Source organism: Apis cerana, linkage group LG8 (genome assembly GCF_029169275.1).
Source record: "Apis cerana isolate GH-2021 linkage group LG8, AcerK_1.0, whole genome shotgun sequence".
In the NCBI taxonomy this organism is placed as follows: domain Eukaryota; kingdom Metazoa; phylum Arthropoda; class Insecta; order Hymenoptera; family Apidae; genus Apis; species Apis cerana.
Genome location: NC_083859.1, coordinates 7,716,295 through 7,741,805, shown reverse-complemented (window position 1 = coordinate 7,741,805; position 25,511 = coordinate 7,716,295). Strand labels below are relative to the sequence as shown.

General features: G+C 24.4%; 5 protein-coding genes and 1 long non-coding RNA gene across 26 annotated transcripts; 3 read left to right on the top strand and 3 right to left on the bottom strand.

Annotated features, from left to right (window-relative positions):
• The first annotated feature begins 117 nt into the window (after positions 1-117).
• On the top strand, positions 118-3,413 carry LOC108003917 (myb-like protein AA). 2 transcript variants are annotated; one of them, XM_017066503.3, is made up of 4 exons: positions 118-260; positions 559-745; positions 1,103-2,515; positions 2,594-3,413. In XM_017066503.3, the coding sequence occupies exons 1-4, from the start codon at positions 224-226 to the stop codon at positions 2,874-2,876; spliced, it is 1,920 nt and encodes a 639-aa protein (XP_016921992.2). In that variant the 5' UTR covers positions 118-223; the 3' UTR covers positions 2,877-3,413. The 2 variants fall into 2 exon arrangements, with proteins under 2 accessions (XP_016921992.2, XP_028525558.2); XM_028669757.2 differs by having other exon boundaries at positions 120-260; positions 562-745.
• Positions 3,414-3,684: 271 nt separating this feature from the next.
• Positions 3,685-5,274, top strand: LOC108003918 (holocytochrome c-type synthase). Its single transcript, XM_017066504.2, has 4 exons — positions 3,685-3,949; positions 4,138-4,382; positions 4,468-4,823; positions 4,902-5,274. Exons 2-4 carry the CDS (start codon positions 4,158-4,160, stop codon positions 5,149-5,151), a joined length of 831 nt encoding a protein of 276 aa, XP_016921993.1. The 5' UTR covers positions 3,685-3,949; positions 4,138-4,157; the 3' UTR covers positions 5,152-5,274.
• A 262-nt stretch (positions 5,275-5,536) lies between these two features.
• Positions 5,537-10,548, bottom strand: LOC107993902 (traB domain-containing protein). Of its 9 annotated transcripts, none has more exons than XM_017050572.3 (7): positions 10,197-10,548; positions 9,642-9,886; positions 8,910-9,121; positions 8,700-8,814; positions 8,493-8,629; positions 8,003-8,412; positions 5,537-7,630 (listed from the first exon to the last, which is right to left on the bottom strand). In XM_017050572.3, the coding sequence occupies exons 2-7, from the start codon at positions 9,877-9,879 to the stop codon at positions 7,462-7,464; spliced, it is 1,281 nt and encodes a 426-aa protein (XP_016906061.1). In that variant the 5' UTR covers positions 9,880-9,886; positions 10,197-10,548; the 3' UTR covers positions 5,537-7,461. The 9 variants fall into 9 exon arrangements, with proteins under 9 accessions (XP_016906061.1, XP_061934564.1, XP_028520655.1 ...); XM_062078580.1 differs by having other exon boundaries at positions 8,910-9,118; XM_028664854.2 differs by having other exon boundaries at positions 8,910-9,118; positions 10,311-10,534.
• Positions 6,544-7,299, bottom strand: LOC107993903 (probable histone-lysine N-methyltransferase set-23). The gene has a single exon (XM_017050577.2). It carries the CDS (start codon positions 7,297-7,299, stop codon positions 6,544-6,546), a length of 756 nt encoding a protein of 251 aa, XP_016906066.2.
• A 1,458-nt stretch (positions 10,549-12,006) lies between the features above and the next one.
• Positions 12,007-25,176, bottom strand: LOC108003891 (DNA-binding protein RFX2). 12 transcript variants are annotated; one of them, XR_009830920.1, is made up of 18 exons: positions 25,042-25,174; positions 21,179-21,489; positions 20,734-20,926; positions 20,398-20,442; positions 19,959-20,064; positions 19,654-19,753; positions 19,373-19,528; positions 19,012-19,143; positions 18,322-18,503; positions 17,790-18,260; positions 17,587-17,708; positions 17,415-17,512; positions 17,203-17,358; positions 16,941-17,143; positions 16,713-16,866; positions 16,580-16,631; positions 16,266-16,502; positions 12,007-12,474 (listed from the first exon to the last, which is right to left on the bottom strand). XR_009830920.1 is itself a non-coding variant. In XM_062078574.1 (18 exons), exons 2-18 carry the CDS (start codon positions 23,684-23,686, stop codon positions 16,459-16,461), a joined length of 2,535 nt encoding a protein of 844 aa, XP_061934558.1. In that variant the 5' UTR covers positions 23,687-23,938; positions 25,042-25,176; the 3' UTR covers positions 12,007-16,458. The 12 variants fall into 12 exon arrangements, 11 of the variants coding, with proteins under 11 accessions (XP_061934558.1, XP_061934557.1, XP_016921926.1 ...); XM_062078574.1 differs by adding an exon at positions 23,677-23,938 and having other exon boundaries at positions 12,007-16,502; positions 25,042-25,176; XM_062078573.1 differs by adding an exon at positions 23,677-23,979 and having other exon boundaries at positions 12,007-16,502; positions 25,042-25,171.
• Positions 22,149-23,214, top strand: LOC133666586 (uncharacterized). The gene is made up of 2 exons (XR_009830921.1): positions 22,149-22,286; positions 22,497-23,214. It is a non-coding gene; the product is annotated as an uncharacterized LOC133666586 (long non-coding RNA).
• Positions 25,177-25,511: the final 335 nt, after the last annotated feature.

Below are 25,511 nucleotides of genomic sequence, written 5' to 3'. Positions count from 1 at the left end.
CCATTATACACGAGTGCCTTCTCCTGGATGATGGCCCCTACCTCGTCCACGGGGCCAGAGGCATCCTCCCAGAGAGCGTTCCCCGTAGAGCATCCTCTTCTCGGTCGCGACATTCTCCTCAACGCCGCAGTCGTCTCAAAGAGTCCCTTTGCGAAGGTAACGCGGCAGTGTGAGCTTTATTGTGGATCAATTGTCGACAGTTCATTCTCGAAGAACTTTCAGGATGGAATCCATCGGAAAGATTATTTTCCTCATATGGGGTACGTTTACACGAAACCTGGAACATACGACGAAATTATTTAATTTATATTCGACATGATATATTTTCATTTCTCGAATGTTTCGAGTTTAAATTTTTGTATCTTGTTGAGATGAGAATGCGAGTATGTAACAGCCGCGCTGTTTTAAAGATGAAAAAAAGCATTCTTGCGAATTATGATAAGCCCCCCTCTGTTCCATTGTCGAATAATTATTCTTTCCCGTTGATAGTGAAATTAATTAGATAGAATTAGAAAGTCTATACATATCTTTTTTCAATGGTTCCCTATTTTGTTACAGTAGCTGCGTTCGGAACTTGTATCCTCGGGCTTCAACGACCACCACCCAGATACTCGCAACAGTATATGCCGGAAACTTCCTTCACTTGTCGCAACAAGATCGTAGGAAGTTATTACGCCGACCCAGAGACTGACTGTCAAGTATTCCATGTCTGTGTGTCCATCTCGGGCATTATTCAAGATTACAAGTAAGTTACTCTACAAATTTCCAATACTCTACGAAATGATCCTCAAAGGAATCGCTAAATAATTATTGTGAATTTCATTTACGATCAAACATGTATTAAAACAATCAAACATATTTTACATTTGTTACGATAGATTTTTTAACATGCTCTTTTAATCTTCTCTGAATCTTGTGCTTCAACTCTAAAAGTAAAATATTATAATTATATTTTATTTTATTAAAAATTTTTAATCGATCATCAAAAGAAATGGGAATCGCAGATTTATAATATTATAAAAAAAAATGTTATTTTGAAAAATATCAAGTATATACGACACTATTACTATGTACGATAAATATCCATCCCTTCTTTTTAAAGGTTCTTGTGTCCCAATGATACTGCATTCGACCAAGAAAGTCAAACGTGTGCGGATTGGTATGACGTTGATTGCGAGGCAGCCACTTTATATTATGCCAGCGATAATTTTGACTTGTATAGATTAGGATCTGGTTTGGAATCACCTCATTATGATAGCATACGCAGTGATGCCGAACCTCAAGACCATCTTCAACGGTCCGAAACGAGTGACCCTGTTCGTTCCTCGGCTAATACTCTCAATAGAATATCCTCGAACAATTTTAATGCCAACAGAGATTTGAAGGGCAGCAGTACCGGTAATTTTTACAATAATAGAAATGGCAAAGAGGAAGATTATGAGAGTGAGAAATCCTATAAGGACGAGATTATTCAAGATAATAAGAGGAAAACAGGAATCAGAAAGGTTAGCAGGAAGCAACAATACAATGACAATAATAATTATGTATCTAGTACTCCTTTACCTGCTGCTGCTCTCAATCAGAATACTTATACCGGTTTCTACAGTGGTAATAATTATAATCAACGAACTAATAGTGGTTTCGTATCATCTACTAGTGTGAGGCCTCAAGAAAATTTCAAGAATCAAAATACACAGAAATATAATATCCCATCTTCAACATTTAGATCGAGTACCAATTATCAGAACAATTATAATTTCCAATCTCCTAGTACGACAAGCAGAACGACTATTTATAATACTTACAATACTAATTCGAATTATAATCAGCAAAATACTGGAAGTTTCATTCAAAGTACTACAATAAAATCAACTAGTTACAATAAAAATCAAAATTATAATAATGGCGGACAGTTTGTCCAATCCACGACCTTGCAACCTAGCACGAATTATCAGGCAAACGATTATACAAATTATCAAAGAAATTATAATAACATACAACGTGGAAATAATAATATACTTTATCAATCTACAACTATTACACCTACTATTTACGATAATAATAATAATAATAATAATAATAATAATAATAATAATAATAATAATAATAATAATAATAATGGACAGTATAGAACTGGTACAACTATTAAACAAGATATTTCTCAATCAACCTCAAAATACTTTTCTAGTTTTGCAAGCAGTAATTATGCTCCTACCACTTATAGTCCAGTTACGAAAAAGTATATTGCTACTGATAGTAGTCAAACTCAAACTGGACAATATTATGAAAAATCTAACCAATCTATTAAGAGTTCGTCTCAATTTTACGATAGTACAAAACCGCCAAAGAAAGCCACACAATATAATAACAATTATGATGGTCCCAATGGAAAATATTATATTGAGAACAGCACAGGAAATTATGATTTAGCGAGATCTTCGATTGGAATTGGATTCAGTCCTGCTAGTATTAATCATTTAGCTGAAACACCAAGATCTACTACTCCAGTCTCAAGGTACTAAATTAGTATATGATATTCCTAAATCTAAATGAAGAATCTTTGTTTTGTAAAAAGAAATTTATTTTTATATAGGAGAATTTCTGCAGCTACTACTTATAATCCCAATAATTTCAACTCGAACACCCAAAAAACATCTCAATCATCAACAACACCAAGAACAAGTACATATGTCAGTGGATCAGCCAGACCTTTTTCGTCAACAACGAGGCTTCCTACAACAGGTCGACCAAAGTCTGGAAAAAAATCTGATTACGATTATGCTTACTACGATAATACTGCTGCATTAGAATATGATAGTCTCGATTTGGAACACGTAACTGGAAATAAGGAATCAACAAAGATAGCAAGGAATTAATTTTTTTTTTAATCCTTTGTAAACACTCTATGCCACATAAAAATAGATACGATATTAAATTTATAAACTTTTAAACTTATTATAAATTTATAAATTTATAAATAATGGCTAGTTCATTGGCCATCATCAATACTTTGACAACAAAATCGATTTTCGACAATAATTGAATAAAAATTGAATAAAAATTGAAAACCGATTTTGTTGTAAAGATTGTTTTAATTATGTATTATATAAAATCCAATAATAAGGAATATTCTCTGACAGATCTATCTTTTTTATTATAACGTAAAAAAAAATTATACAAATGGAAGATCTGTTTTCCTTAGAAGTTATGAATAAGTTGAAATAATATTATATTGTTTACCGTGGAATTGTTATTGAAGCAATATTTTATTAGTAACAATTTCCTTATCGAAATTTGATATGTACATAGTGAGAAATATTTTAATTTACAATAATGTCATACGCAAGAATGATGTGAACTGAATGTATATACTATGCATATTTTAATAAAAAAAAATATCAAAATATATATAATTTATCTTTTACTTGCAAATATTAATAGAAAAGTCTTAAGAATTATCTTTAATTAAAGATTTTAAATTTAATCCTAAAGTTTCACCAATAGAAGAATATAAAACTTCCTAAAATCTAGCGAAATCATTAATTAAATAATATTATTCTCTTCATTATTATTTTATTTTTATATAAAAATACAAAATTAAAAAATAATTTTTATTGACAGTTTTTTCTAAATTATTTATGAATTTTTATCATAAATTTTTAAAAATATTTTAGTGTAGGGGAAAATTTTTTTTAATAGAGATTACTAGAAATGATAGTAAAATATAAGAGTATATACTATTACTAATAATTTTTATATGCTTAATCCCAAGTCCTCTGAAGAATTCGGGGTCGAGATGTTCCAATTCTTCACAAGATATTACCTTTAATTTCTAAAGTTCATTTAATATTTAAGGTCATTATAATTTATTGAAACGTTTTCCTAAGTTGATAAAAACAGATGGTTGAATAAATTTATCTTAACAACAATTTTATGTTTATAGCTACATGTGAGTATTTTATCAACTCTCGTTTTTACAGTATAATATTTCATGAGAAAGTATATTTTTAGCGCATATTTAATAATAATATTGAAGCAATATAAAATATAGGTTATCTATGCAATCTATTTATAAATATCAATATTTCTAATTTTCATATTTTTGAATGAAAAATTTTTTGATTTTTTGATGTACAGGAGACTTAGAATAAAGAAAAATGGGTAATGTAATGACCTCTGCTGTTTCGGCAGCTGATGTAATTATGCCAATGCATCAGCAACAAATTTCAAAAACTCAACACCATGAAATTTATAAATCTGAAGAAAAACCTCCACCAGAATGTCCTATGCATAAATCTGCATCAGAAAAAGAATCATCTATACTTTCCAGTGAATGTCCAATTAATGATATGACTTCAGAAGATATTAATCCCCTTAACATGGTTATAATATCTATCTATTAATTTATTTAAATATATCTAAATATGTTAATTATTATCACTGAATGAAACTTAAATAAAATTTTAGATGCCACCAGCTAATCAACAACCAGCACCAGATCAGCCTTTTCCACTGCCTACAGAGAGACAAGTTTCATCTATACCAAAAGCAACTGGAGAAGGAGAATTTTGGGTATATCCATCGCAACAAATGTTTTGGAATGCAATGTTAAGAAAAGGTTGGAGATGGAAAAATGATGATATTACACCAAAAGATATGGATGACATAATAAAAATTCACAATGCAAATAATGAACTAGCATGGCAGGAAGTGCTTAAATGGGAAGCACTTCATGTAAAAGAGTGTGGTACTCCAAAATTACGAAGTTTTGGAGGCAAAGCTAAGCAATATTCTCCACGTGCTCGTATTCGATATTGGATGGGGTATGTTATAATTATATGATTTATAATTATTTTTAATAAATTAAACTAATAAACATGAAATTATTTATTTATTTTTAGATATGAATTACCATTTGACAGGCATGATTGGATCATAGATAGATGTGGAAAAGATGTACGATATGTTATAGATTATTATGATGGTGGAGCAGTAAATGAAAAATATACATTTACATTATTGGATGTTAGGCCAGCCATGGATTCATTAGAGAATATTTGGGATCGTATGAGAGTAGCATGGTTGCGTTGGAAATATTGCAACGAGTCAAAAGAATCAGAATGTATGGCAAAAAATGAAAAGCAGCAATAAAAATAAATACATCGAAAAGATATTAGCTTGTTAATATTAGTTCATTACATTCGTTTTATGAATTACATATTATATTTACACAATGTACAGTTTTTAAAATACAAGATGACATTACATAAGATACCAAAGAAGTTCACTAATCATTTAAGGAATTAAAAAAAAATTGAATGTTTTTTTTAATCCTTTTAGTATATAATTAAAATAAAATAAATAAAATTTCGAAGAAAGAAAATAAATCGCATATTTCCGAAATTTTTTTTATATTATATACTACTATCTTTCTATATATTATATATTACTTTATCATCAATATTTAATATTATTTGTACTCAATAACAATGGAAATTAAAAGAACTAATAAAAATTACATTATTAACAACATATGTTATTTAAAAGACGTGAATATTTTTATTAAAAAATTGACATACAATTACATACAATACTTAACTATTTAACTATACATGTATACAGAAATGTAATATATATATTTTATTCATATATATATATATATATATACAATACATATATATAATTAGTAAAACATTAAATGGAAGCTCCAATAATAATGATAATATAAATTTGAAATATATTAATAATATATTAATTATATTTAATCATTTTTTATCCAAAATATTAAATTTTATTTATTTCTTTTTTAAATTTCTTTTAAGATAAAATGATGATTTATAAATTATTTCTTAATTATTAATTCGTATAATAATAATACGAAAATATATATTTAACTTTATTAAAAATTATTTTCTTTATAATAATTCATATCATATTCATAATTCTATTAAAAAAAATTAAATTTTAATTCTGTTAAAAAAATAATTTTCTTTATGATTTTTTATTAAATTTATAGTTAAATTTAATAACAATTATATTCATAAAAATGTCTATTATTTTTTTTGATATCAATTTATATTGACAAATACATTAAAATTATACATTAGAAACATTATTAATGAACACATTAGAAAATTGTAATAAAAAATGTTACGATGATTAAAATAATATTTATTTTGTCTATATCTTTGATTTTATGTATATAAAAAATTTTATATACATAATAAAATTTAATTTCTCTTTAATTTCTCTGTAATTGGCACACTAACTTTTATACTTTATATTAAACCAATATTAATAATTATTTATTCTTTATTTATTCTTTTTAATAAAAAATATATATTATTTTATAAATTTATAAATAATAATATAAACTTGCTCTAAAATAATTTAATTTTTACTCGGAAATAAATAATGAAAATAACGAATAAATGTGAAATTATTAAAAATCTACTGAATATATTTACAAAACTCTATAATATTTAGGACATTTCCAATTATATAAATTTGTTTTTAGATCAATTTATTAAAAAAAAAATAATTTTAAATAGGATTATGAGGCAAATAGCCTTGACAATTGGTAGAGCCACAAAGACAGATTGTATGACTGAAATTATGAATAGAATTAGTAATTCCTCCAGCATAATTGAAAGTTATCTCTTCATCAATTTTTATATCTCTAGATGCAAATAAACATAATCGAGGTACAGGTCCTTCAACTCTAATAGGTACAAGATTCGTGTTTGGCTCACAACTGTGGTTAGAATATCGTCCAATATTACCAAAATGTTTGGGATCTATACATGTTACTATTATTTGATCACCAATATGCTCAGAAACCACAAGTACATAATTCATACTATTTTTATTCATTTCGACTCTACGTCTTGCTTCTTCAATACTTACTACTTCCCCAGCATATTCACAAATAAACTGACCTTTCTTAATATATTTAGTTGTAAATAAACCATGTCCTTTTCCATCAATTTCTGATACAAATAGACTATCTAATGGACCATTTTGTACCACTCTATTATCGCAATTTTCTTTGCAAGTACAATGAGAATTACATTCGATTATTGGTTTTGATAATGTTTCATCTAATATTCGACCATTAATATAATTTGGAGAACCACGTGTACATGAACAATCAGAACACTGAATTGTACATGAACAACCTAGTGAATATTCTAACTCAAATTCTTCCAGATTTATTCCAGGGCCTGGTATATTATGTTCTATATACATGACACCAGATATGGTATGTTCATATTTGTCTGCACATGCAATTGCTTCCATTATTGCAATTAACGAAAAAACTAAAAAATGTTCTATAGGATTTTTTAAAAATAAATAGCTTAAAATGAAGCAAACAATTATTTTGTTTTCGTTTCTTTTTTCTTAATAGAAAGTATGAGTTATATATCAATAAAGAATTCTAAACAAAATCCAATTACTCTATTATTTTGCACTGCCCTTTAATAATCCTTCAATCGACGATTTAATTGATTGCAATACATTAGTAGAAGGTAACGGTATAACTTTATATCCCACATAAATTGTAGCTCCTAACAAGGAAGCCTTAATTGTAAATTTCAATATTTTAGTTGATAAAGATTGAGGAGGGACTCTAAAAAAAAAAAAATAAAAAGAAATTATTTGTAAATACTTATACATATGTACAGAATATTAAAATATTCGTGGGATATTTTTTGAATCAATTCTAAATATAAAAATAAAGACAAAAATTGATATACAAAAATGTTAGTGAGATTTCTTTATTAAGTTATAACTAAGCTCGCGCGCAGAATGAAAATAATATCACTTTATTTTCATTCTCCTTCGTCTAAAATTCTAAGTTTTTTAAAAATCTAAGTTTTTTAATAAATAAGGCTTTTTGATATTTTTGTACACAATAAATTTTATTATTTTGACCTATAGAATTAATTCTTCAAAAATATACCACAAATATATTAACATTTTGCATATAACATGTACATACCGTATAATAGGCCATATATCAGAGGCTTTCACTTTTCCCCAATTTTCAACAATACCATTGATATGTCCTATGCCAACAACTCCTACAACTCTTGGTGATATTAATCCTGCTGAAGTATATTGTGTTGCAGTAGCCATTTGGAGATGGTATGTAAGATATATATCTCTTTCTGTGACAAATGTTTTTTCTATTGCTGGATATTCTTCTCTTAATGTTGAAATCATTTGTTCTAATACACATTTTCGTTTATATCGCTCTATATCTTGCTTACTGATACGAGAATCTAACCGTAACACAAACCATGTAAGCTTTATAATTTCCCACCAAGATACTTCTCTTAATGCACGTTGAATTGTTACATCAATTGAACGATCTGCCAATTGAATAATGCAATTTGGTACTTTTTTTGCCTAAAAAAATATGATTATTTATGATTATTTTATATTTTTATATTTTATATTTTTAATAAATTAAAATCAATCTAATTTACCTCTTTAAATGCTGTACGGAATTCACCACCTGGTGCCATTCCAAGTTGCTTAACAATATGAGCCAATATAGAATATAGCATAATATGCAACAATCCATTATAAGCTCCATGATGCCGCAATATTTCAGTTAAATTTTCTACAAAACAAATGAATTTCATGCATTCAAAAAACATATTTAAAATATTTAAATATTTTGAAAAACTTACTAAGACTTAAATCTGTTGCATCACGATATAAAGTTTCTTCATTAATGTTTATAGCACCAATTCTAGCTTTACATAATTCAACTACAACTATATGAGGCTGTACAGCTTGAATGATCTTTAATTATAAAGAAAAAGTATATTTTTAATTTGATTGGAAATAATCATAATTAACTTTAAAAAAAACTAATAATAAATTGTAAATTTATTTACCGTTGCAACATCATTTTGACTTTCAATACTAAAATGTGCTGTGCCTACTAAATATAGTTTTCCTCCTTCTGGTGTAGTAAGTAATTTCACTGTTTCTGGTAACTTTTCATCTATACTTGCATCATATTCTGGTTGAATTGATGCAGCAATATTAATGTCTTTATTACTATTTTCATTGTGAGTACTAAATCTCAATTGATGACCAATAACTTCTAAAGTGAAAATAATCTTCATTTAAATATATATTATAATGTTGAAAAAGTTTATAAATAATTCTATGAAATGATTTCTATGAAGATAGAACCTTCTAGAAACTATTCTATAAGTGATGATGATACCTTGATGTTTTGAAATTTTTCTTTTCTTTTTGCATTGAACTGACATTCTGAACACTATTGTACTACTGTGTCTAGTTTATACTATAACTCAGCCAATGGCTTTACATTGATTTTATTATCATATTAAAAAGACAAAGAAAAGAAGAAAAAACCTTGTAGGTCTCTTTCTATAGAAGCCTTAAAAGATCAGTTGTTTTAAAGAACTTTTTTAAGTGATAATAATATATTTATTATTAAAGACTAGATATTAAATTATTAATAAATTTTTAATTATAAAAAAAAAATAAACTATAATAAACAAAAATATATATATACATAATATTTTTTATTTTGATGAATGATAAGTATTACCATCACTTACAAATTTTTCATTTAATTTCTTCTTTATTATCACCTTTAGTTTTCTCCTTTTTAGTATCTATTAAAAATTGTATGGTATCTGACTCATATTTTGATTTATTAACTGACTGTAAATCTATTTGCAACTCACTGCTAATTAACTTTTCAGATGAACTTTGAATGTATGAACTTTTATCGTCAATAGTATCTTTTGTATCAATTACACAATATTGTTCAGCAATTATACTATATTTATTTTTGCTACAATCTGCACTCATAATATGCGAGGACATTTTATATCTAATAATTAAAAATATATATTGGATTAATTCATTCCTTTAACTGCTATTTGAAATTAGAAAATAGTTTATAATTTTCATAATATATTGATTAAAAATTTTTTTGATATATGATTAATCTATCAAAATATTTAAAATAAATATAATGTAAACAAAATTATTTTTTAACAAAAATAATAAAATTTGTTGCAAATTTAAAAAAATTTGAAGAAATTTGTTAAAAACAATTACCATTAATACCTATAAAACTATACCTAAAATATAACCTAAGAAATAACAATATGATTTTAATAATATATTACTATATTTACCAAAGAAATTCAAATCTTTTATGATATATATTCTTAAGATGTAAATGATATTTTAAACATATTTCTTTTAATATTTGTAAATAATAGATCTAAATTATAAACAAAATCTGAAACCTTTTGTTACTTGTAGATGACGTGACAAAGATTACAAATATTAATTTTATAAACCGTTTCTCGATTTTCAGATATCAAAATAAATTAATCTAATAAATTTAATGAAATGATTTAAGTTTTACTTTTCGTTAGTTTTTTCTTATAATAATTTGTGAATTATTATTGTAAGAGTCAAAGACATTGATGTCCTTTCTACAATCTTTCTATATCAATCAGTTACTATGAATAAGCTATCGATTTTTTTTTAATCTGATTTGTTCAAATTTTAATTACTCATTATTGTTATATATATAATTGCAGTAATCTATATTTGATATTAAAAAATATAAATTTAAAAATGTAATTATATATATTATATATTTTTTAATTAATTTCTTTCCTTTTTTATTTTTATTTAATCTATAAAATATCAAATATTTATATTTAATAGCTACATATATAAAAAAAAAGCCATACTTAAATCTTACATTTAAATAAGATTTATTATTATAAATGCGAATTATTTTCTAATTATTTTTTATATTTATTAACATATATAAAAATTGAAAAAATAAATTTTTATAAAAAATTTTTAAAATATATTTTTTTTATTTTATTAAAAAAAATTTTTTTAATTAATTGTAACTTTATAGTAAATACAATTAAAAATAAAAAAAATAAAATATTGCACATTATTAATAATTATTAAAAAAATATAATATTCAGAAAAATAAAAAATAAATTTATCAATAATTCTTTCTTACCGAATTTAATAACTTAAAATATTTTGTAAAAGATATCATTTTAATTCTTCTTTTTATATAATCAATATTGTTTTTTTTTAGTTTTCGAATTAATTTTAAAAACTTTATAAATCTTAAAATCTTAAAAATTTATCTAATTAATTTTTTCTTCACATATGTATATATCTATTGTAATATATACATCTGGACTTGATTGCTTTTCATTACACTATATATATTCTTGTTTGTATACATTCTATATACATTATAAATTATAAACAAAAAATAAGACTCTCAATCTTTTGTAAATAAATTTTTCTGTTTTAACACAAATTCAATAAAAGATAATTTAAAACTTAAAAAATGATTTAAAAAATTGTTTTTCTGTTTCATTTTCTCATGAATTAGTTTTGATAAGATAAAAAGTATAACTGTTTATATTGCAATAAAAAAATTTATTCATTTAATTATTTTTAGAGATTCACCTTTTCTTTATAGTTTATAGTTTATAATATATAAGGTATTTAATATATTTGTAGAACTTCTTTGGAGAGCCGATTCTACTATAAAACTAAATATTTTACTAACCAAAATAAATTGTTATATAAAAATCAGACTTATTTATTAAATAATATAATATATATTAAATTATAAACAATTTAAGTTTACCTTAGATGAAACAAGATAGAATGAAACAAAAATCTTTCTATCTCTAAACATTTTATTTAATAAACTCAATTAGCAAACTCAAATTGTTTATATCTTATAAATAAATTTAAATATTAAATTATTATATTAATAAATTAAAATATTAAAAAATTTTAAAAAATATATTTTTTTAAATTTTTAGAATCAATCTTCCAAATCTCCTATGAATATACAAATATTTGATATTATTAATCAATGAATTCTCAATATTTTATTTAAAATATTCTTCAATTCATAGATTCATAAATTAGATAATAAACATAATATTACAAGTTTTAAACATATATTTATTATTCATTTTTTTGTGATTCACACATTCACACAATTCTTAGAGCTTTTTAAATCTCATGTAATTTATACAAATTATTATCATTTTGAGCTGCATTCAGTAAAAATAATTTTATTTAAGCAATAATGAATGACACTCGACTTGTGCAAATCTGGAGGTATCAAAATATTTTCTTTAAGTTATAAGGAAAACGATATTTTTACTTTTCCTTTTTCAGCAGTATCTCTTAATTTTCTTTTTTTTCATTTGTTCTCAGTGTTCATCTCTTAACAACATACTAAATCTTTTTTTTGTCTTACAACTGGAATTATTTAAGGCCGTCTTCTTTCGCAACATAGGAAACTGTGTTAAGTTTGATCTTTCATTATCAATAACAAGACTACAATTGCTTGCACTTTGTGAAGCTGATTGATAACTATGTGAAACTTACAAACAGCGATCATACCTAAAAAGTACAAAGTACAAGCAAGTATCGATGAATATAGAATGACATATAAAACATTGAATTAAATAGTATTTATTTTATGCACTTTGTTCGATTTTGATTTTTAAATATATTATTTCAAAAATGAATTTAATTAACATATATTTCTATATTCAATCATACTTGCCATCATTGAATGAATTATTGACAAGAAAAGAAACAGAAATTTCTTAGAAAGCCATTCTTACACTTAATACAGATATCATTAATTTTTACATGTATAAGCTCATTATAGTTATAGAAATATTTTATCTTTTCCTTTTGCACAAATAATATAATGCGCAATCAATGGTTAATTTTCCGTGTGATATTCAATCCCTGTTTTTGACTTAAATCTATAAAGTTTGACTAGTATGCAATACTTTTATATAATAAATAAATATATATATATATTTTCGTAAAAACTATTTGCGAATATCGCATTGTAATAAATTTAATCAGTATATAGTACCCATTATTATAATCATCAACAAAGTAAATTTTACTTTAAAACAAATGTTTTATGCAAAAAGAATCATATAAGAAAAAATTTAAAAAGCAATATTTTTTGTTTGCTATTTTTACAAAATGTATACATTTTCTTCCATACATTCATTTAATTCATTTTTCTATTTTATTATTTTAAAAAACTTTCTAATCCTTTTTAAAAAGTAAAACATTATAAAAGAAGCCCTAAAGGGGAAGAGCATAAATATCTATTTTGTTCATTTTGGTCGTTTGACCTCGATTCTTTATATAATCAAGGTACAGTAAAAAAATGTTTTCATTCTTGTATGAAATAAAAGGCACCAAGTTTTGCCAAACATTTAGTTTGTTATATGAGTTTCTTTTTTTCAATCCAATATTAGAACGTAGTATTATCTTATAATGGATTTAAACGTTTATGCAATTATTTATTTTCTATACTTCAAAATACGTTCTGACTTGAGATATTTCTTGGAAAATCAGATAATTTATATATTCTGACATAATAATTTTCGATTTTTGTAAAATTGATGTGATTTTACAATGTCTACTTAAATCTAATATTAGTGCTTTGCAATAAAAAATACATTTGCAGCATCAATCCCGTATCTAAACGAACTTACATGTAATTCTCAATTTTGGAAGAAATAATATTTTGATATATTCATCCCAGATATTCATTAGTCATTGTCATAAAAATACAGGTTTAATTTTATTTACAATGCGTGTAGCATTTCCAGAAACTTAAAATGGTATTGTAATTCAAGTTTACTAGATTGCAAGTATCACAAATGAATTTTTTATCTTACATAAATAATTTAGTAGAATTTTCTAATATTCATTATTAATACATATAAGCAATACATATCAATTTAGTTGAAATTTTGTACTTGTTTCTAAAGATATGAAACTATATATATACGTCCGTATTAAAGTAATATATATGTAACATGAAATGAAAATATATAAAATATGAAAAATTTAGAAATATAAAAAATTTTTTTGAAAACAAAACATAATAACGATTACAAAAGTTTTAATAAATCTGCAATAGGCAACAATTTATACTCTTTTTCGAAATACATTAAAATGCTTACAGAAATGAACATATCAAATTAAAATTGAGTCTTTTGGCATTGTATCTTAAATAATTAGTGTATCTTCATTAATTCAATCGATTTTCATATTTAAAAAATAGTTGTAATATATAATTAAATTTATATATCATAAATGATGAAAAATGATATTAATAAATATCGTACATAAAAAATATATTATGTATGTCTTCAATTTTTTGTAACAGTTTGCATATTTTGACATATTTTTGACATACTTTCCTAAAATAATATATATGTAACAAAAAAATGTAACGTGAAATTTACAAATACACATTTGAAATTTAGTTACTTTTTACTACATAAATAAATGATTTGAGTGTCTACAAATACAAATCATTTATCGATACAAATTTCTTTTACATTTAAATATATTAAAATTATGTAATAAATGCGAAATATGTTTGAAGACACTCACAGTGTTTACTATTACAATTTGCATATTTTTTGTCTTTTTCATTAAATTTTAACAACTATGCAATTCTTCGTCACACTGTTTATATATGTACATTAATATAAGAACCATAGTGTATATTCTATCAGTAAATCAAAACGATTACATTATACCATTTATTACATTTTTACCATTTTTTTGTCGCTGTTTTGTACTATTCGTTTAAAAATACTGAAAGAATATATATAGTGTAACACACACAGCGATCTCACAACAAAACTTTTTAGCTCAATGTATAATTAATAAATTACATTAAAAAATATGAATGTTGGAAAATCTTAAAACTTGTATTGATTATATTATATTAGTGATCTAATTTGCGTTTGCTCCAGTAGGAATAGTTTTTTTTTTTTTTTTTTTGACAATATCATCGATAAAGAGGATCTGGTAAAATATTACTCAATTATTTGTGCAAAATGGAATTCGTCGATATGAATTATAGGAAAATGATTTTTTCCTCATAAAAATGCTGTCTTTGCGACTTTTCTTTTGCACAAACTAATGTTTGTTATTTAAGCTTACTCGACTTGATTTTTGTGTAATATGTTAAAAAATAAAAATATTTTAAATGATACGATATTCAAATTATAAACAATTGATAAATTTTTAAATAATAATAATTTTGTTATATTTGAATTTTTTAAATTCATGAAGATTTTGAAAGAAAAGAAACTTGAAATAATCGAAGAAAATAGTCGAGTAAGCTTTTTATATTGAATACTATAAGGGCATGATAAATTCATGGTCCCATATACATTTCAAAGATGTTTCGACTAGATAATACATTAATGTACTAACATCGTGCCAGCGATACCTTACAATTGCATTATATGCATAATTGCATTGAAATTTATTTTAAGAAATCATTAATTTTTTATTTTTTTTTTATCTATTAGTATTTGATAAATAGAATCCAAAAATATCAATTTTAAATTCATGATGATAAAAGTTATAAATATTTAAATATAATCTTGACTTCTTAGATATGAAAAAATGAAACTATAATGTAAAAATGTAAATCCAATGTAAACAAAACTTAATTCCAAAATAAAAATTTAATTAGCAATTAATATGTCATTTGGAATAAGTGCGAAAAGCTAAAAAATTACATTATCTATTCTATTAAATTGACATAAGTCATTTATTTTTTGTCATTTATTCAGAATATTTTTACATTATTCAATTTTTATTATCCAATTAAAAATGAAACTATCCGAAAATTATCAATCAGTATAATGCTCGTTTTTTATACTATTATATACGTAATGAATGACACTATAGATATATATATATAATTAAAAAAAATAGAATAAAGTATTATACTAATAAGTATTATATTAATTGATAATTGGCCAATATTCATATAAATTGAACAATGAAAATCGGATGGCAAAAACCGAACAACATAAAAAAAACCGAACGGTATATTTCATTTATATAATCATTTTATGACTTTTATTAGAAATATGATAATAACATGCGTTTTTAGAAGACATGTGACTTTTGATTCCAATTAATTTTCATTTTCTTTAAAGTTAAAATTTTATTTATATGTATAACTGTAATTTTAAAATTAAAAATATTTTTGGATTCTATTTATCAAAAAGATAATTCTAATTGAAAGATTCAAAAATGAATAAAAAAATAATAATCTCCTAAAATAGATTTCAACTCATGATTGCATTACATATTCTACATGTTATATCACACAAACTTACTTAGATTGTATACATCCTGGGCATTCGTTATGCAAAAATCTTCTTTGTCAAAGTCATAATACAATAAGATCTCATCTTATATAAAATTATAATTTATAGGACTAGTGTATTAATAGGCCTGCATGCTCTTGTGCTAATGTCATTCTCAGGTGCTAATGGCTTATTTTCAAAACTAAAAGGCGTAGGCACGCAGTTAGCTTAGTTTCATACGTTTTGGTTGATTCGCGTTTGATGTATCTAAAGGAAAAATTTCAAAATTATAAATTTTATACAAATATAAAAAATCTCATTAATATAAAATAAATATAACTTACCTCCATTAGAAGTGGCACCAAATGCACTAATTAAAGAGCAATTTTGACTTTTCTGAAAAAAAAATAATATTAATTATTAACTTAATAATTATTAAATATACCATATCTCTTATTATTTGTTAAAAATACATACGTCTCCCATTACTGCAATTGGAGTTGTTCCTGTGGCAACTGCTACTTGATGCTCAATCAAGTAAAACATATACTCATCATATAATAATCGAATTAAATGAAAAGATCCAAAACTAGCTGCACTTCTTAAAGTAAGATCACGAATAACCATGGAACTATTAAATGAAAAATCAAAAGATAATCAAAATAATAAGCAATTAATCATAATCTTCATATTTGAAATAATTACCTATAAAAAGACCATTTGAGCAAAAATTGTCGAGCAGCTTTTGCAAATGTTGGTTTTTCTTCAAACGGTTTAAGAACTTTCGTTACAACGCTTTTTAACCAAATTGCCCAATCTTCTAATGAATTTTGTTGTTGTAGCGTTACTTTAAAATCTGCTTCAAGACGTTGTACCATTGCATAATCGCATTGACATACCCAAGAAGCCTACAAAAAAACAAATTTTTCATAAAGAATCATTATTTTAAATTAATAAATATATATACCTGTTCTTGCACATTATGAAAATCAACACGATTTAAATCAGCTAGCATTTGATTTATTTGACTAGAATTCTGAAGCACTGCACGTGCAGCTTGAGCAAGATGATTTAATGATGTGTAACGCCTTAGTGTCTGAGCAAATGCAGATACAGCAGTCAACTAAAATAAAATATTTATTAAAATTTATAAATATAAATAAAAGTAAAAATATATACCTTTATTTGAGTCATTTCTTCTGGACAATCAGCCATTGCTGATGTTAACCACGATTCTAATCCTTTTGCAAAATTTCGAATAGATTGTGTTAATGAACCTAAAGATTGTATTACAATTAATATTGTAGTGACATGATTAATAAATTAATGGAATGATCGATAATCAACTCACTTGGTATGGGTCGCAATACATTAGGCATTAATACTTCTACCAAATTTTGATAAAACGTATAATCAACTTTCCTTATGAAATCTTGAACTTCTGAACATTTACACATCTGATATAGCTTAGTCCTAAAAAAGTACAAAATATTAATAAATTTTTAATCATAAACTATTTTTATATTTTTGATGAATTAAATATAATAATCTTACTTTGATAAATATTTTTCCTCCTCACATTCATCACCATTATTATTGTCTTGACTACGCCAAAATTCTCTCCAAAGACTTTCAACAGTAGCAAATTCAAAATTGAGAACAGCATCTAAAAAAGCTTCGCAATGTTCTCTGTATATGCTACGGAACGTATCAATATCTTCTAACGTACAATCTTCTGGAAGAGATGAACTATGCCCAACTATTATTTCTGGAAATTCTGGAATGGCACCACTTGCCTCACCAAGATATTGATGATATTGTGGTGGTGAATTATTTGAAGAAATGTTTGTATTTGAATGTGGATTATTTTCATATGTAGTATCCTGTTTTTGATTTACAAATTTGAATCGTTTCGTTTGTGAATTTGTATTTTGTTGTTGACGAGGCGTTCCATCTTCATTTAGCATAACTAAAGGAGAACTGGGTTTAACGCGAATTCCATAATAATGATATTTTGAATTTCCTCTGTAAAAGATAATTAAATGATAATTAAAAATGTAAAATAAAAAATAATAAAATTCTTTACCTCGTGCCTAAGCGTCTGGTTCTTAAGCCCAAAAAAACAGAACGTATTAGTTTTCCAAAACTTGCAGCATTTACTGGATCTAATTTATTTTCAGAACAGTGACGTAAATAATGATTATAAAGAGTGGATCTTGGAAGAGAGACACCATCTGCTGTTTCATAATTTTCAAGCAACCAATGAACCTAATAAATAAAAATTATTATAAAAAATATTTACTTTAAAATTATATTATTTATAAATATTAAATATAATATTAGATTTAAAGTAAAAATTAAATAAAATTATATAAAACTACATATAAAATTGTTTTGCTTAGAAAAAGTCTTTGAAAAGGAATAAGAGTTTGATTAGTTCTGATAAATAAAAAAAAAAGATAATAGAAAATCATAAAAATAAATACAAATAAAAATCTCAAATAAAATTTGAAAAAAAATGTTTATAAATAAGATCATAACAGCATTTCATAACGATAAATAAAAGAATAAAATTTCAATGTTGTTCTAAAAAATTTCTTAACAATGAATAATATGCATATAAGCATTAGTAACATTTATATTAAAAAATATTTTTTTTGCTTTATTGCAAAACCAAATTTTGAGCTATAATAAAGCTCGTATAAAAAAGCATTTTTAAAAAAAACAGTCTTGATAAATTAATGTTTAGTTTGCAAATAATTTAGTATCAGCTTACTGTTGCTTGAGAAACTCTAGTGGCATGCGTCATATTTGCAGCTGCTGTTGCAGCATCTTCCACGGTGACAGCAGTATTTCCTGAATTACCACTGATCAAATATGCTCCTCCACCTCCACTAACCACAGTTTCCTATCAAATAACCCAACATACCAATATTTATTAAATCCAATTTCAAAAAATAATTTTATTATAAATTTTTATTCTATATAATTTTCTAAAATAATCCATATTTTTATTACAGATATAAAAAATATCTATATTATTACAATTTGTATTATTTTTAAGTATTTACACAAATATAAAAAAATATAAAAAAATTAAAAGCAACAAAAACTATAAACATGCATTGCTATTTTACCGTATTTTCCGTTTGTGGACTAGCACGTGCAGTGGCTGCAGATATTAACGCGTGTGCTGTTGGATCTCCGTCTACGACACTCTGTTGAATAAGATATGTCCCATTACCTTGAGATAACAATTGACCAGTTGTAGAATTTGAACCTTGACCAGTAACCTAGATACAATAAAATATTATTTTCATCATTATGATTACAATTTATGATAATATTACAAAATATATAATAAGTTTCATTTTATCATTTTACTTATTAATTGAACATAAGATTTTTTATAAATTACTTGAGCATATGTTACTGGAGTAGTTGCTGGTGTATAATATTGACTAGAAGCAGGAGTGTACATTGCTCCTGCCTCTCCAACAGCATATACAGGATATGTCCTATAAATTATATAAAATTTAATGAAATAACTGAAAGGTACATTTATATATTGATATGTTAATATGTATACATTGATATATATTTGCCAAAAAAGATGAATGTTTATATTCTCTCATATACTATAAACAATAAATTGAGAATAAGAATGAGAATATAAACACTGTTTCATTTTCTTGTGTAGGATTACAAATAAATAATACTTACATCTGGCCATTTGTTGGTATATATGTGGAACCATCCCCCTCAACATATTGAACATAAGTAGGATGAGAAACCGACTCAGACCCCACAGCCTCTGGTTCACCAGACACTGAAACAAATACAATATATTTCAATTTGTTTATATAATTAACATGTTTCACATAAATTAAGTTTTTCAAAATATACTCAATACTTATAGAATTATACCTTTCCAATTGCTAAAAAATATAAAATGTATCTAAACATACACTTGCATTCTTAAAATAAAATTTGATATCCAAATTTAATATTTGTTTTTTATTATTATTATCATACAAGTAAAAAATTATTAGAACATGCAAGATTAATAAGCACATAAAAATAAATAATATATAGCTATTTTACAAATAAATAGTATATTAATAACTAAAAATAATGCATGCTGATTATATTCTGCCCTCACCTACTGCCGTTGTGAGGGATGCGTAGGATGGTGAGTCACTGGTGCCTAGTGTAGTCAGAGTAGAAGAACAGAGGTGCATGTTTTTCAGCAGCATGGAAAGGGCCAAATCTCTACTCAAACACTATAATTTTTTTTCAAACTGATCCTGATACTCACCCCTAACATACTCAACTTATAAGGAGTGTCCCAATTTATTTTAATTTTCACATATCAATACTAATTTTTAAGACCAATCTTTCAGATTTGAATATTTTATAAAAGTATAATTGGCAACTTCAAAACTAACAGCTGAATGAAATAAAAATATGTTGAAATTATTTTTTACTTAAAACATACCTGTTACTGTAATAAAATGTGGAGATCCACTGACAATGGTACCAGCAGATGTAGATGCAGCATCAGAATCAACGAGAGTATGCTGACCAGAATGGGTAGTATTCACTACTACTTGTGCTGTAACATGTGCTGGAGTACCTGTTGAGCCATTGGAAGAATCTGCAGCTGCTTCAAGTGGATCCTGAACCAATAACTAAATTATTATTTATAGTATGCATGTTCTCATGATCAACAATAAATTTCTGTATATAGTAAAAATATTTAGAAATTATTTTCTTATCTCAATTTGCTTATATAATTTTCAATCTCAAATTAGTTATGTTTAATTTATATTAATGTTTAATATATTTTAAAATAAATTATTTATATAAAATAATTATTAAATATTTTAAAAAGAAAACTTACTATAAAAAAAAATTTATGAATACTATGTAATTTAACAAACCTGTATAGGTTGCAAATTATTTGGGCTAGAAGGATCAGAACTAGTAACAACAGTGATAAGTTGTTGTCCCCTCGTAGATTGACTTTGTGCTGCATTACCACTGCCACTGGAACTAGAAGTAGTCACGACAACAACGCTTGGTTTAGGTTCTACCCCCACTGTTGTAGAGTTATTCCCATTGTTATTAGCTCTGGTAGATGCTGCAAGGGCATACTGAGCTCCTGTCGTAGTCATGGCAATCACTCCTTCACCTCTTTCTACTCCCACTGTATCACTACCACTATTAGTTCCCCGTTTGTGAAAGGAAGTATCTATAACCAAATATATATACAGATACTAATAATGTATTCTAACAAATTCATCATAAAAAAATTGCTATGTTCTATTTATAAAATAAAATTATTAAAAAATATAATTAATTGATAAATTATAATATATATAATATTATAATATATATAAATATATATAAATTAATAAAATTTAATAAAACAATATTTTTATTAAATAGATTTCAAGTTGTATCTAAAACTATTTTCTAGTAAGTTTTTTTAAGTTTTAAATGCAAATGAAAGCAAATATTTATAATTGAAAACAAATTTTATGTATATTTTTTATATAAATATATAATATGATATAATGTGCAAGGATATATTGATTATTTTTTATATTGTAACAAATATAACAATCACTTAAATATTGAAAAAATAATACTACAATGAAGTTAATCATTTTTATTATGATAAATTTAAAAATACATATTGTATATCAAAAATTTAATAAATAAAAAAATCGAATGATTGAATGATGATCGATTGTTAGTCGTAACAATAGATTAACAAACATCCTAACCTACATAAAAGATAGATTGTCTACGTAATTTCTCACAGGTGTGCAGCATTCAATAATTTACAGATCAAAAAGAAGCCTCAGAAAGCTTCCAATATGAATTAAATAAATTGTATTGGTACATTCTGTACTTATAAGATGGCAGGTATTAAATAATATTTTAAAGGGAAAAAACGAAAAGAAGAGGGTTGGTGCAGCATATGCGTGGTTAGATATAGAATTTTTCAAGAGGGTGGAAAGTATCAATAGGAAAACTCGAATCGTAAGTATAATTAGAGAATATTAAATCTTTACTTTACCTAATAGTAACAAATGTTATTAAGTTGTACATTCGTGAAAAAATGTATATTATAAAGAATAATATAAAAAATATTATTATAAAAAATTGTTTTATTAAAAAAATATATTAATTAGTTTTTTGTTTGTAAATATAATTTCAATATGAAATTCAATATAATATTTTATCTTATAGATAATAATTAATTCAAGAAATAAATATATTATAGATGTATTTGATATACCCAATATTATATCATTCTAAAAAATGATTAGAAAGCAAATTATACATATATGCATCTGGCCTCTGTTATGCATGACTGATGCTTGAAAGTACTATATACTTTATCTATTAATTACATTACATATTACATTATATATTCTTTATATAAAAAAAAAAAAATAAAATAAAAAATACATATTCTTTCACATTTTTTACAAATTCAAAATATAATATATTCACAATGTACAATATTATAAATATAAATATAATAATATAAAATATAAATATATCTATAAAAATATTCACAAATTAAAAAATTTTTGTAATATTTGAAAATTTCTTGTAATATCATAGAAATTATATAAAAAATAAAAATAATCTTGTATAATTGTAATAATAATTGTAATAATCTCTAAAATTATATATTTTGCAGCTATGATTTTTTTTATACCTTAAAAAATATATTGAATTGAATACATAGAATTAATAAATTTATTTTAATTAAATGCTATGCAGATGTATATTTTAAATATATATCTTCTAAATAGAATGTACAAAAGATTATTAAAGATCAATGTAAAAAGGAAAATAAAGTAAAAAATCTGTAATGATTTCCTATAACAATAATAATAATAATTATATATAAAGTATAACATTTTTGAAGATATTAAATGTGTTAAATTATAACAAAATCAAAGTATTAGTTTAATAAAAACTTCTTCTTATATAAATATCTAAAAATATAAATGTATAATATAGATATCTTAATTCAGTTATTTTCATTAATATTCAATAAATCTTCACATAAAAGAAAATTAAATATTAATATATAAATACTTATAATATAAAAATATCAATAAATTTAATTTGAAATAAATTTGAAATAACAAAAATTTGAAATAATAATAATTTGGAATTGTTTGAATAGTTTAATAGCATTTATCAATAATCAGTTATATCAATTGTCATTATATAAATATATATTAAGAATAATAAAATTAATATAATAAATCTGATACGATATTAAAACATCGAATATTAAAAGATATTGTATTTTGTCCCGAAATTTTTTATGAAAAATCACAAAAATGCGCACGAACAATTGTAATTAGAATGATAAGAAAGCGCGGTTCGTACATTTCTTTTTACTCACCTGTCTTCATGAATGGCGTGTACTTTCAATACGACGCCCGGACGCACTTGCGCGACCGAACGTGTCCCCCTACGTATTTCAACCGAGCTTTTGCCGTTCAAGGAACCGCCGAGCTTGTCACCCAGGAAACCATGCGACAGCCAAGGCACCGTAGAAGTGGAAAAGCGGAGCAGCACACTCCGACGAACCTGTATATTTTGTTGTCGACGGCTAGTCGGAGTGTTGGTTGTCTGCTGCTGCGGTCGCCTTGACTACGGCATCACTGCCCGCGTCACAATCAGTACCGTACCTAATTTTTATTTACTAGGGTGCGATAATTACGATAGAAAATGAACAACAAACTAAGCACTTATATCATTATAATCTTCGAAAATATTTCTTTTTTATTTTTTAAATTTGTCAATTTTATTACTAGATCAAAAGTAAATATATATATAATTAGCAATATAAAAATTTACTTTCATATAAATGAAATAATATTAATTCTTTAAAATATATAATTTTTTAATTAATTCAATTTTTTATTAAAATTTCAATTAATTAAATCTTATAAATGATGAACTAAATTTTGTACAGATTATATTTTTTATAATAAATATTCATTATAAAAATGTATAAAATTTAATTCAAATTAATAAATAATTATAATATTATGTAATGTTGATTTAAATTTTTAAAAGTTGCTTATAGCGAAATATTAATGATAATCAAGTTATTCGTTAAAATATATTCATATAGATTAATTTTGAAGCGGGTTCATAAAATTAATGATACGTTTGTGAATAAAGTCACGCGTGCCTTTTTTCATACTAATATATAAATATAAGATTAAATCATTAAAATCTATAATATTTATTAAGATAAGATTTAATTGTAAGTTTTTTCTTAGAAAATCTCTTGTTCAGAAACAACAAATATTATTCATGAACAAAAGTTTATTATATATTATATATAGTAGTTGTATGCGTGCGCAAACGAATATGTTAATGTACAGATTATAAGTATGATACTGACCAATTGCATTATAACATTTGCTTTGTTTTGATGAATCATTTAAACTAGTCCTTGATTTTTAGCCGACTAAATATGCAGTATATTAAAGTTTTTCTAATTCTTTAATAATATATCTATAATTTGTTTAAATCAATGAATATACCGCGCTTTTATGCGGCGCGTTGTTTAAAATTATCAAAAATTGTAAATTATTGATTATCTTGAAATTTAACTATTAATATTATTATTGTAAAAAATATGTTTTTTTAATTGATTAAATATATAATATTCAATGATTAGAATTATAGAATTAAAAAATTTTTAAATAATTAATAATATGTATTAACGATTTAAATAATACATAAAACTTACTCGATAACAAATTTTGTGATCGGTAATAAATAATTGGTAATGAGGATTCTTCCGCCATCATAATGGAATATCTCTTGGAAAAAATGGAACTGTATTCATCCTCTTCTTGCCACTCCATACTTTCGCGAAGTCCACGCGAAAGTTTCTAAGTTTTAATCGCGGGAAAAATTTTCGATTGTATCCCGAGATACGGTTTCCACGGGTGCAAATTATTTGCTCTTTATTCCAGAATATCGTAAACTTTTTTCAACTACGCTTTATAACAACCAAAGATCGAATTATAGTTCTTCAATTGCAGAGAACAATATACAACTTTTTTTAAAAAGTTTAATAAAAAAGGCGGGTAAATTATAATACTCGCAAATTGTAATTTAACTTAATGATTAGTTTAATTTATACAAATTATTTATATTTAAAAGTTTTAAAAGTTTTTGAAATATGATCAATGTGCGTATCATATTCATGTTTTA

Bases quoted from the DNA above. Each gene is read 5' to 3' on its own strand.
- LOC108003917 (XM_017066503.3), top strand. From the start codon at position 224: ATGGAATCCATCGGAAAGATTATTTTCCTCATATGGG. The intron at 261-558 runs GTACGTTTACAC...ATTTTGTTACAG, and splicing joins GATTATTTTCCTCATATGGG to TAGCTGCGTTCGGAACTTGT. The intron at 2,516-2,593 runs GTACTAAATTAG...ATTTTTATATAG, and splicing joins TCTACTACTCCAGTCTCAAG to GAGAATTTCTGCAGCTACTA.
- LOC108003918 (XM_017066504.2), top strand. From the start codon at position 4,158: ATGGGTAATGTAATGACCTCTGCTGTTTCGGCAGCTGATGTAATTATG. The intron at 4,383-4,467 runs GTTATAATATCT...ATAAAATTTTAG, and splicing joins ATATTAATCCCCTTAACATG to ATGCCACCAGCTAATCAACA. The intron at 4,824-4,901 runs GTATGTTATAAT...ATTTATTTTTAG, and splicing joins CGTATTCGATATTGGATGGG to ATATGAATTACCATTTGACA.
- LOC107993903 (XM_017050577.2), bottom strand. From the start codon at position 7,299: ATGGAAGCAATTGCATGTGCAGACAAATATGAACATACCATATCTGGT.
- LOC107993902 (XM_017050572.3), bottom strand. From the start codon at position 9,879: ATGTCCTCGCATATTATGAGTGCAGATTGTAGCAAAAATAAATATAGT. The intron at 9,122-9,641 runs GTGATAATAAAG...TTTTCACTTTAG, and splicing joins TAAAAAGGAGAAAACTAAAG to AAGTTATTGGTCATCAATTG. The intron at 8,630-8,699 runs GTAAGTTTTTCA...TTTGTTTTGTAG, and splicing joins TGCAACAGATTTAAGTCTTA to AAAATTTAACTGAAATATTG.
- LOC108003891 (XM_017066437.3), bottom strand. From the start codon at position 25,159: ATGGAGTGGCAAGAAGAGGATGAATACAGTTCCATTTTTTCCAAGAGA. The intron at 18,504-19,011 runs GTAAGCTGATAC...TTTATTTATTAG, and splicing joins CTAGAGTTTCTCAAGCAACA to GTTCATTGGTTGCTTGAAAA. The intron at 17,513-17,586 runs GTGAGTTGATTA...TACAATCTTTAG, and splicing joins TGTATTGCGACCCATACCAA to GTTCATTAACACAATCTATT.